We start from the raw sequence: 12,385 nt of genomic DNA, 5'->3' as shown, positions 1-12,385 counted from the left end.
TCTTCCTTCGCTTTATTAACATAAATAAAGCGAAGGAAGATATAGCATAATCTGAAGCCTCCGGTCCTGACATAGAATCTTTGAACCTATGAACGGGCAGAAGATAAAAAATTGAATTGCATGTTAGAAGTGTTCTTTTATGGAAAACACTTCTTTTTTTGTTTTAGCTTTTTAAAATGGATTGATAAAATGATTTTCTTGAAGCTTGTTCTTTGTTCAGATCCTATGGAATAGTGATGCACCTACATTGGTCTCTTTAACAAATGATTTATGTATGTTTGTTTATTTGAAAGGAATCTAATATATTTTCATGTTGCTTAGCTTTGAGATAATTTATGCTTTCTTTCTGTTTATGATATTGTATTTATTATAATTCCAGAAATCTTTCAACCTTCATCCACTTGAAAGTGAGCAAGCGGTTTCCTTAAAGGCGACAAGGAAACTTATTTCTGTAAGTAATTACTTGTTGAAATATGTGTGTGATTATATGACTTTTGAAGAATGGCATCCCATCTAAGCTCATTCGCACATATTGCCATATAAGGTTGTTTTTTTATTCGGGGTAAAAATAAAATTTCTTGTAACCAAAACTTTCAATTTTTTTGAAACATAACCGAGATCAGTTTGCAATATCTTAGAATTTTTTTTTTTTTATTTACATAAAGAAACTATCGTACATAAATTACATTCCCTGTAAAATCTAGGTCAGTATAAAGTATTGAAAGTACCAAGACAGGACATAAAAGATGAACAGTGTTAAAAAGCAAAAGTCCAGTCCCGAGTTGATTGGCAAGAAGTGTATTTGAGATTTATAGTGTTATGGTGGACACCAATCATACGTTCACTGCCCAAGCTTGTCTCTTAGTACCCTTTTTCCAACATGGTTGTTGCAGTATGCAGTGCAAGGTATTATACAAGCACCTACTGCTGGTAAGTTTTAGATGTTGACTATGGCAAAACGTCTTGGTGCCATTGAATTGTCATCGAACAGAATAGGCTTTGTTGAATAAATATACATTATACTAATGTAAACATCCACAAAATTGATGTAAAATAGGTGAGATATTCTAGTATAAGAAATGGTTATTATTCAACATAGTAGTATTTGAGTTCTATTTATTTAAAGCAATTTTATGGGTTGTCTTCACAATGCAAGTATACAATATGTGAGGTGTTGAATAGATTTCCATTATAGGTATGGCCTATTACAATTGGACCCTAAAACTGGGATTTGGGTTGCAGAAGTCAGCGAGTGCGTACTTTATATATTTTTTTTTTAATAAACAAGAGTCCAATGTACATGGAAGTGAGTCCAGCCGTTATAAATATTTAACCGTTCTACAATTATTGCTTGCAAATTGTGGAGTTCCAAGTTGGTTCATGCCAAAATATTTTTTACATCTTTGCTCTAGACCCTCTCCACAGTCTGCACCCAAACATCCTCCATGTATTTGGTGTTTGATGTCTGTTTTTTTTTTTTGCAGAGTTTTATATAGCGCAAACTAGACCCGAACCGAATCAGGTATCCGAGCGCTTTACATATCACCAGTTACGTTACATGAGACACGCATACATTTTAGGCACGGGAGATTAAGTGATTTGCCCAGAATCACAGGAGGTTTTGGCGTCGTTACCGAGACTCTAACCCAGATCCCGAGGTCGAGCTCCCTAGACATTAGGCCAACTCTGCCTTAAAGTTCTGAATGTTACATGATGATTTTTAGTGCATCGAGTAAAGTAACAGAAGGGCCATTGATCATTGTCTTAGGGGTTTAGAAATCGGTTTGGATAAGAGAAGATTTTTTAAGTATTTAGTAAAACTACTCTGGTCTGTTCTGTCAGAATACCAAGTAGAGTTCCAGATTACTTCATATCTAAAACTGCTTCTAGGTTTGTGTGACCTTTTCAGGTTTTAGGATTCCTATTAAGCTCTTGCACGAATATTCATGACTCACTAATTATCTTCCTCTAACAAACTTATTTTCTCTGTAGAGATCAAAAGCAGAGCTGTCTGTCAATCCAAAGAGGATCACCGCTCTATTTGGTGGGATGCACTGGTCTGTTTCCGGTTTGTCTGAGAACAATTGACACTTAAACCATGAGGCTGTTCAAACTCTAGCAAGTCCTCCTGTGTATAATTTAGGCCTAGGAGTAAATTCACATGTTGGTCTATTCAGACAAGAAGCATGTATTTGTGGTATGTTTCAGGTAATAGATTTCACCATTATTAGAAAAGGTAAAGGACATTTCTATAATTTTCTAACACTGGCTATTGTTTATAGTATAGAGTGATTCCAGAAAATAACTTAAAACCTGGCTATTTGATAAATAATGAACCCCTCCCCAAGCGCCTTGAGACCCTCTGGGTGAGTAGTGCGCTATACAAATTCTTGAACTTGAACTTTTTAGAAGTTAAATTACACAATAGACTGTCTGTGCCAGAAAACTCATACAAAAGCTTGCTCAAAGGATGTATATGTAACTTTTCTTCTTGGCCTCTTCTAAATGCAGAAGAATGGCTGGCGGGGCTTTCAGTCCACATTTCAGGAGTCACTTTTTAAAGTGCACTTTTAATAATTGAGAAAAAACCCTTCCAAACTCCATTCCACTGCACATTTTAAACCAAGCCAGGCCTGAAGCAGGCCATACTAACATCAGTATATTTGTGCTTCTTTGAAAGGCTCATCCTTTAAACAGAAGTCCACAAGTACTGAGGCAAAGATAGTAGCTCAAGTACTCAGTGAAAGTGCAGAACCAGGTTAGAGTGAGGCAAACAGTGCCAAGTTCACAATAGGCAGATGAGATTCCTCATGGTACTTTTCAAAAATGGATGATGATGGATGGTGATCTGCAATGTTGTGGCAAATATCCAACATGTTGCATGTAAATTTTGTGAGTCATAAACGATATTTGCCATGGCAGTGGTGTTCCCATTCTCTCTTCCTCATGTTAGGCTTGACTTGTAAGCAGGTAATAGTTTGAATTCAGAATGACATGTGGTGGGCTTCAATACCTTTTCAGAAGCGGTTAGTGTGTTTCATGAAATGTGCAGCATGTAGCAAGGCATTGTAGGCTGACGTCCACCACCTGCTGACTTCTATCTCAATGGATGAGGCTTTGATTATAGGGATCTGTCTCAAGTGGACTCATTCCAAGACTAAGCAGCTAATTTTTCCTTGGGAATAGCTGCATTTTCATTCTAGCCTGAAATGGGAACACTCATCCCTCTTAGGTGTTTAAACTACATTTGAAGCTCCGTCTTGATTGCAAATATTTTTGGGCATATTTTATGTAATCCTTCTTGACCATACAAAAGTTGCTGCTGTCCTACGTTGATGGATGGTGTGCAGTTTTGCTTGGCTTTCCCTGATCTGTGCTTCTGTTCAAAAGAGTTTTCTAACTACAGCTTATCTTAAATCTAATCTTAGAAGTCATCGCAATTTTAGAATTATTGTGCTGTTTACCTTTAGAGACTTGAATATAATTCAAACTTGGTTACCGTATGTGAGATAGTGGATTATACCTGGGACAGATGATATTCCACCTCACATAATATGGTCACTATTATTGTTGGGTGCAATAAAGGCTTCAGTAATGTAAACCTGAGCTCAATCCAAGTAACGAAACCCTAAAAAAAAATTAAGAACATAATAACAATCCCACTTCAATTTATAACAATAAAGTAATGACCAAAATGACAAAATCCACCAAAGGGGGCTGGTGATAAAATGTCTACATTTTAAACGAAATAGAGCCGAAAAATGTTGAACTGCAGTTTATCTGGTTGCGCTTAACTGGAACGTAGGTGCAAGTTATGACTGACCGCAATGGTGGGCGGGTCAAATATAGTAACCAGCTTGGTACCACTCAGAGTTTACCTTCTGACTTATTCTCTAAAATTGAAGTCAAATCTCCTCAGCAGGGCAATGCAGGAGGCTGTGGCAGAGAAGGGCTCCACAACACTGGATAGCCATCGGGTGAGGTTCTACTGAAGTAAGGTCCATAGTCGGTCAGATACTTTTAGGGCTTTTGCCCTGTAAAGATTGCTACATTGGTACTTAGTCACTTTTTTAGAGCTCAGATTTCGCTAGTTTGTTAAGGGTGCAATCTTGAGCCAAACAGGGCTCCACCTGGCTGGATACCCTCTCCGCGACAACCTGCGGAAAATCTTTGAGAGCACACAGCCTGAATCTTTTTCCCAGCAAGAACACACCTTTGTCGGATTGACTTTGCAGGTTGGTCCTGGTCCTCCAGGGTTTTTGGAGCTAAAAAGTTTCTATGTCCCAGGTGTTTCAGGATGTTAGGAGGAGTACACTTTGACACAGCCAAGGGTCTCAGGACCTCAGGAACTGCACTTGGGGGTCAGGACTCACTACAGTAAAAGCCACAAGCAGAGTCCAGGTCAGCTGGGCTCATCAGGAAAAGGGCTTGTAGCAGCTTACTGTGCCCATGTAGCTTAAAAGGGGTCCACCAACTAACCTGTGGAGTCCACTTCTTTGTCCTGGGGACACTTGTGTACAGGTTCAGCCTCTCAGTTCTCCTCACAGGTCTCAAAAACAAGTGCATTCCTTCTGTCATCCGCAGGTCAAGTAAATGTTCTGAAGAGGGTGCTCTTTAAGCTATGGGGTGTCTCATTTATTCCTAGCACTAGACTGTGGGAAGGGTGATTCCTGGCCCATCCCAAACTAGTTAGACAGAAATTCCAATTGGTAACCCTACCCACTTTTGCAGAAGTTTGTGTTTCTTACTGAAGAGATTCCCACAGTGCCCCTCTCTACCTCAATCCAACATGCAGAGCCCTTTTTCCTCTAGCCACACCATATGCGCCAGAGGTGTAGCCTTGGAAACTCTCCTCTGTTGTCACTCAATGCTAGTTCTGCTGGCAGCTCCTCTCCCACTGGGAGTGGTGCCTGGCTGACTAGAGGGACAAAGGAGGGGGTGCAGGTCCATGTATTCAATACATCTGCATGTGACAGGGTAGGTCTCTTTGAATTTAATTAAGTTCCTGGGCACAACCCACCGATTCATCCTGTCAGAGGAACAAATCATCTCCCCACACCCAAGGCCATTGTCTCTGCTCTGGGAGTATGCTCACACCTCATCCTGGGGTTATTCAGCTCCTGAATGACAGTTGGAAGCTCATGCAAATTAACTTCTAGAGGCTTTTAGGCAGTTAACAGGTAACTTCTCAAAAATTCTGACTTGAAGATGCCTATGGTTAAAAAGACCAAGGCCCTCAAATAATCTGTTTCTACCAAAGCTCCAAATGTGTGAAAGTTTTACCAGGCTATTGCTCCGATTTCAAGCAAACTCACATTTTTGTACTCCATCAACTTTGGACTTGATCATTTCGAAGAATTTCCACAAACCATTGTTGCTTATTCCGGTAGGAGGGAGATTAGGAACCTTTGTCGCTTAATCATTTGGTTCCTTAGCATGTACAGGTGGTAGTCATTTAGTTGACAATTGTTTTACATTTTTTTGAGTTGGAGTCTCACCTGACTCTCACACAGAGACTGATATTTTCTTGGACAGTGTTTGACCCAACCTATTTAAGGCCTTTCCGCCACCTCCGAGAATTGTATTTACAACAAGGGGTGGTGAGGGACAGAGTCTCTGAATTAAGCAGAAAGCTCTCACCCAGTCAAGAGATCAGGGCTAGATCCAACACCGTTTTTTTAGCTCACTGCACCATCCCAGTTTCAGAACCTGGCTGTATGCAAATTAGTCTGTTCCTGTCCCAGTGCATGATGGGAACAGGGCAAACCAAACTACAAAAGCCAATTCTTACACTGGGAAGGAAACAAGCTCCCGGGGACCGGTTTCTGGCATTACAGCCGTCTTCGGCCCGGTTTGCTTGAATCCTGATGGTGCAATGAGCAAGGGTCTCACATCTGAGAATACCCTTCCACGCTTAGGGTGGACAAAAATATTTACAACAAGGGGTGGTGAGGGACAGAGTCTCTGAATTAAGCAGAAAGCTCTCACCCAGTCAAGAGATCAGGGCTAGATCCAACACCGTTTTTTAGCTCACTGCACCATCCCAGTTTCAGAACCTGGCTGTATGCAAATTAGTCTGTTCCTGTCCCAGTGCATGATGGGAACAGGACAAACCAAACTACAAAAGCCAATTCTTACACTGGGAAGGAAACAAGCGATTTTGGCCACTATAGGTGTGGCAGGGTATACTCAGACATGAGTCCCTTTCTCACTGCTCCATCAGGATTCAAGCAAGCCGGGCCGAAGACGGCTGAAATGCCAGAAACCGGTCCCCGGTAGCTTGTTTCCTTTCTGGTGAAGAATTGGCTTGGTAGTTTAGTCTGCCCTGTTCCCATGATGCACTGGGCCAGGGACAGACTGATTTGCATATAGCCAGGTTCTGAGCTGGGATGGGGCAGTGAGATAAATAACGGTGATGGGTCAAGCCCTGATCTTTGGACTGGGTAAGAGTGGTCTGCTCAATTCAGACACTCTGTTCATCACCACCCCCTTTTCTGAATCGACCTCCGAGAATTGTGGCAGGGTCTGACACCAGTTCAGATCCTGGAACTGTAGTTCCTGCACCTGCTGGGCCTTGTGCCTTTGGGCATCCTATTGATGGAGACGCCTAGCTTCAGATTCCTTACCTAAGAATATCCCCAGGCGTCAGACTGGATCTAGAAGATTTTTGAGAAGTACATCTGCGCACCTATAGGTGATGTCACTCGGTTCTACATTGGTGGTGCATATAGCCGGCACCTCGGCGCAATGTCGTCAGTTTTTTTCTTTCTCTTGCCAGATAGCACTAATCTGGTCTGATCTACCCATTGGTCCCTTTTTGACTGGCTTTTTGTCGACATTTTGATTAACTTTTTGGAGAATTTTCTCTTGGTGTGAGGTATGTTTCCTAAGAAACCGTCTGGTTTTAAACCATGGGGGCCCTGTTGCTGACAAATCTCTGTGACGGATCCTCCCTCATTATTTCTGACTCAGACATGGTGTGTTTGTGGTGCTTGGAACAGACCACAACTCCAAGATCTGTGAAATCTGCAGCGCGATACATCTCAAGGTGCTGAGGGTGCGATCTCTCAAGCTCAGAGCTGCCAACGTCTGTTGACTTTGTGGTTCTCGAGGTCCCAGGAATGTTCCCAGAGCCCTTCCCGATGTTTGTTGTATGCTTCAAGTCGGGGAAGTCCCACAAGCACAAAAAGTCGAAGATGTATTAGACTTTGCCGCATCCTTCGAAGTCTTCCAACAAGACGCAGAAGCGTCCGCAATCCAGGCCACGTGAGTCTGAACCCGGGTCCGCTCCGTACTACCCTGATTTTCCTACAGTGACCCCCTCCCAGCTGAAGGCATTTTATGAGGCCATGCCCCTCATATTCGGGTATCCTGGCCCCTCTGGAGCTTCTTCGGGCCCCATGGGCATAGGAGGGGCCCCTGCTGGACCATTGTTGGTGGGTTAGCCCTCTGCACCAGTTGGATCTCATGGATCCCTTGCTGGATCCAGAACGGTGCCGCCGGAGAGAGCAAGACCTTTCTCTGCACCTGCTCCAGTGCCCACGTCGCAGCTCCACCGATGCCCCCATCATTATTCCGGACTCCCCCGGTCATTATTCCGGACTCCCCCGGTCATTATTCCGGACTCCCCCGGTCATTATTCCGGACTCCCCCGGTCATTATTCCCGACTCCCCCGGTCATTATTCCCGACTCCCCCGGTCATTATTCCCGACTCCCCCCCGTCATTATTCCCGACTCCCCCCGTCATTATTCCCGACTCCCCCGTCATTATTCCCGACTCCCCCCGTCATTATTCCCGACTCCCCCCGTCATTATTCCCGACTCCCCCCGTCATTATTCCCGACTCCCCCCGTCATTATTCCCGACTCCCCCCGTCATTATTCCCGACTCCCCCCGTCATTATTCCCGACTCCCCCCGTCATTATTCCCGACTCCCCCCGTCATTATTCCCGACTCCCCCCGTCATTATTCCCGACTCCCCCCGTCATTATTCCCGACTCCCCCCGTCATTATTCCCGACTCCCCCCGTCATTATTCCCGACTCCCCCCGTCATTATTCCCGACTCCCCCCGTCATTATTCCCGACTCCCCCCGTCATTATTCCCGACTCCCCCCGTCATTATTCCCGACTCCCCCGTCATTATTCCCGACTCCCCCCGTCATTATTCCCGACTCCCCCCGTCATTATTCCCGACTCCCCCCGTCATTATTCCCGACTCCCCCCGTCATTATTCCCGACTCCCCCCGTCATTATTCCCGACTCCCCCCGTCATTATTCCCGACTCCCCCCGTCATTATTCCCGACTCCCCCCGTCATTATTCCCGACTCCCCCCGTCATTATTCCCGACTCCCCCCGTCATTATTCCCGACTCGTCCCGTCATTATTCCCGACTCTTCCCCCCTCGTCCCGTCATTATTCCCGACTCTTCCCCCCCCCCGTCCCGTCATTATTCCCGACTCTTCCCCCCCCCGTCATTATTCCGGACTCTTCCCCTCCCCCCGTCATTATTCCGGACTCTTCCCCTCCCCCCGTCATTATTCCGGACTCTTCCCCTCCCCCCGTCATTATTCCGGACTCCCCCCCCCCCCCCCCCCCCCCCCCCCTGTCCCCCCCGTCATTATTCCGGACTCCCCCGTCATTATTCCGGACTCCCCCCCCCCCCCCCCCGCCCCCATATCATTATTCCAGACTCCACCCCCCCATATCATTATTCCAGACCCCCCCATATCATTATTCCAGACCCCCCCATATCATTATTCCAGACTCCCCCCCCCCCCCATATCATTATTCCAGTTTCCCCCATATCATTATTCCAGTCTCCACCCCCATATCATTATTCCAGACCCCCCCCATATCATTATTCCAGACTCCCCCCCCCATATCATTATTCCAGACTCCCCCCCCCCCCCCATATCATTATTCCAGACTCCCCCCCCATATCATTATTCCTGACTCCCCCCCCCCCCCCATATCATTATTCCTGACTTCCCCCCATATCATTATTCATATCATTATTCATGACTCCCCCCATATCATTATTCCTGACTCCCCCCCCCCCCCCCCCATATCATTATTCCTGACTCCCCCCCCATATCATTATTCCTTACTCCCCCCTCTCCCCCATATCATTATTGCTAACTCCCCCCCCCCCCCCCCCATATCATTATTCCAGACTCCCCTCCATCAATATTGCGACAACCAGGTCCATGCTTCCCTGAGCTGAGTGGTCCAGTGCCTTATTTATTTGATATGCCTGGAGAGGGAGACAAATGGGAAGGGTCTATAGACCCTTATGGTTACCAGTGGAGGCCAGTGGGTTTCACACCACGCATGAATGGCCTGGTCTATCCTCCTTCCATGTTTATGGAGGAAGGATCCTTTTTTTTTGCAATGGTAGTGCATAGGGCGGCTAAAGTTTTGGACCTTGAGTTGCCCACAGGGACAGTCCGGTAAAACATCTTGACAGAGGTGAGTCTCCCTTTCTGAATTCCTACTTCGCTTCAATGAAGCCTTTACAGATGTCTTACTCAGGGCTTGGTCCAAGCCCTGTACAGGAGCTCATAAACATTGGACAATAGCCCACCATCATATCATTGCTCTTGGGGACTCAAGTTCCATACCCAGGACCCCAGCCTGGCGGTCGAGGCCTCCTCTTCCTGAATTAACCCCGGCGTATTTTCTACCACTCCACCGGAGAGGGAATCCAAGGAGCTGGATAACTACAACAAGAGAATATTCTCTTCCACCAGCCTAGCACTGCAAGTCGTGAATTCCCGTAGGACATGGAACTCTGTTGCGCAAGTTCTGGCTATGATCTCCGAGTAGCCCGAGCCATACAATCCCAGGTTATTGCTGATGGGCGATATGCAGCAAAGACCAGGTGTGGGCTTGAGAATACTGATTTGCTGGGCAGGGTGATTCCATCATCTGCGGCCTTGCGGCACCATGCCTGACTGAGAACATCTGGTTTTTCAGGGGATGTCCAGTCATCCCTCATGGACATGCCCCTTCATGGCTCTCGCTCCTTTGGAGAGAAGGCGGATTCAGCGCTGGAGCGTTTTAAGGACAGAAGAACTGTTGCCAGATTCTTGGGCTTGTCTATGGCCCCTTCCCAACCCGCCTTCCACCCTTTTCATGGCTACATAAGTGGTCTCCAACCGTTCTCATACCCTCCCAGCCACCACAGCCAGCAGGCTTCCCAGTTTTTTCTGGGTCAGAGGGTGCAGATCCCATAGACAATGTTTGACAGGTGGCCAGAGGAAGTCAGTCCACCACTCCCCGACAGCCGCTGCCTCCAAGCCTTTTTAGTTTGCCCTCTGACCACCATGGACACCCAGTAAGAGACTGGATACACCATCACCTGCTCCACTTGAAGTCAGTGACATCAGACCGCTGGGTCCTCTAGATTGTTCAAAGGGGCTTCTCCGGCCCCTTTGTGAATATCCCAACACCCAATTAAGATTGGCTGACAAAGAACCATCTCACTTTTCTCCATCAAGAAGTGCAGGCTTTCTTGGCCATGGGAGTCATAGTTTGTACGTTCTACTTGAACTGGGTTTTTTTTTGGTTACTAAGGAAAAGTATTCCTTAATAAGGACGAGAACCCTCACTCCCCTGAGAATTACATGCTTCATCATGGAGCTCCCTCCTCACATCAGGGCAGCAAGGTCCCGAATGTGGGCTACAACTCTCCACGAAGAGCAGTGGGTAGAGAGGAGCTGAGGTGTTTAAGTAGGGGGATGCCTCTAAGAAGTGTGAGTGAGGGGCAGAGTGCAAAACCAATTTATGTGAAAAGTTAAAATTATCTCCAGGGACTTAATATCTTTATTCAGTGGTACCCTTGGATAGGATTAAAAGTTGATGATGGGGGGTTTGGTGCAAAAATACCCCCTAAGTGGTTCGTCAGGACCCCCAAGCACACAGGGAACTCGGACGAGCCCTGTGTTCCACTAGCCGAGTTGGCCATGGGGTATCATATGGCTGTAGAGAGGTAAAATGTATCTCCTCCATCAGATGAAGTGTGTTAATCACCCATCATTGTTGTGACTTCAAATAATCACGGCCAGTATAGCCATCTGATTAATTTGATAATTTGTATTACTGCATGCAGAGTGACTTGTATTGTTTACTGGTCCTGAAGAATGCCTAAGAACTCCGGTTAGAGTCTAGTGAAGGCAGAAACATATTGACCACTTACGGACAACAGAAGTGCCATATAGTATGGAAACAAACCTAGCTGAATGGGGTCTAGGGCGCTTTGTGCCTCGAGGTAGTGCGTCTCTGATAATGGCTGGACCATCACGGGATTTGCATGGTGGTGAACTACCTAGAGAGGATATTTGAATGCTAGCTCAGCCAGCGACTCCTTGCAGATCACAAGTGACAGTTAACATCCAGAGGTGGCTCCACCTTCATACATGGAGATTGAGCTGCAACAGCTGAATACCTTTGACTTTCCTCTGAAGGTAGCTGTTGTCATCTTGGCAGCCAGGCATCCCTTGACAAAAACTGTATGCGCCTGTAATTAGGATAAATCTGTGGTTTTGTGCTGCACACAACAGATTGGCCCCTCCAGGTCAGGTTATCGGACATTCTGTTTGTTTTGCCTCTTGTCCAGCAAGGCTTTACTTTGGGCCCGGTTAAAGGGTACCTTTCGGCTCTTTTTACCTTTTTTTTACAGTTGCCAGGCCTGACCTCACTGTTTAAAATGCCACGTGTGAAGTGTTTTTTTGGAATGCCTGAAACACCTTTCCTCTCCTTTCCTCATGATTTTCGTTGGACTTTAACTTGGTCCGCACATGTTTGATGTGCACCCCCTCTGAGCCACTTCACAGCTGTCCTTTATGGTTTGTCACCCTCAAGACAGTGTTCCTCATCTCTATCACCTTGGTGCTGCGAGTGAGTGAGCTTCAGGCTCTCTGCGTTAACCTCCCTTTTGCTGACGCACGTTACCGTCTTAGTGAAAGTTGTGACACCGTTCTATGTCGGTCAAACCATTACCCTGTTGTACTATGCTCTGCCTCACCATTCTAAGGAGGATGACTATGCTCTGCCTCAATCTTCTAAGGAGGATGAGAAGAATCTCTATCACTTGGCCCCAAAACAGCACTGAGCTTTTACATTGATGGATCTGCGAACATGAAGTGGATCATCATCATCTTCTTATGGGGTTTACTGGAGTGAAAAAAGGCAATATAACGCTGTAACAGACCATGTCCTGCTGGACCACGGTCCGCATTAAGATCTGCTATGCATTTGCCAAACAGCCCTCTAAAGTGGCTGATTGCAAGCTCATTCTAACAGAGCTAAGGCGGCTAATTCTGTGTTGGTAGGCAGAGGTCCTGTCCTAGACATTTGCCAGGCAGCTACATGGGCATCACAC

The 12,385-nt window shown here is 46.0% G+C and overlaps 1 protein-coding gene across 1 annotated transcript in view; it reads left to right on the top strand.

Annotated features, from left to right (window-relative positions):
* The window catches only part of PITRM1 (pitrilysin metallopeptidase 1), a 354,406-nt gene that overhangs the window by 229,143 nt on the left and 112,878 nt on the right, over positions 1–12,385 (top strand). The window contains exon 22 of the mRNA XM_086941520.1: positions 380–451. Within this exon, the coding sequence (XP_086797646.1) occupies positions 380–451 (72 nt within the window). The remainder of the gene's footprint in view (positions 1–379; positions 452–12,385) is intronic.

The sequence above is a fragment of the Lissotriton vulgaris genome, chromosome 10 (assembly GCF_964263255.1).
Source record: "Lissotriton vulgaris chromosome 10, aLisVul1.2, whole genome shotgun sequence".
Classification (NCBI taxonomy): Eukaryota; Metazoa; Chordata; class Amphibia; order Caudata; family Salamandridae; genus Lissotriton; species Lissotriton vulgaris.
This window is presented reverse-complemented; position numbering and strand designations above follow the sequence as displayed.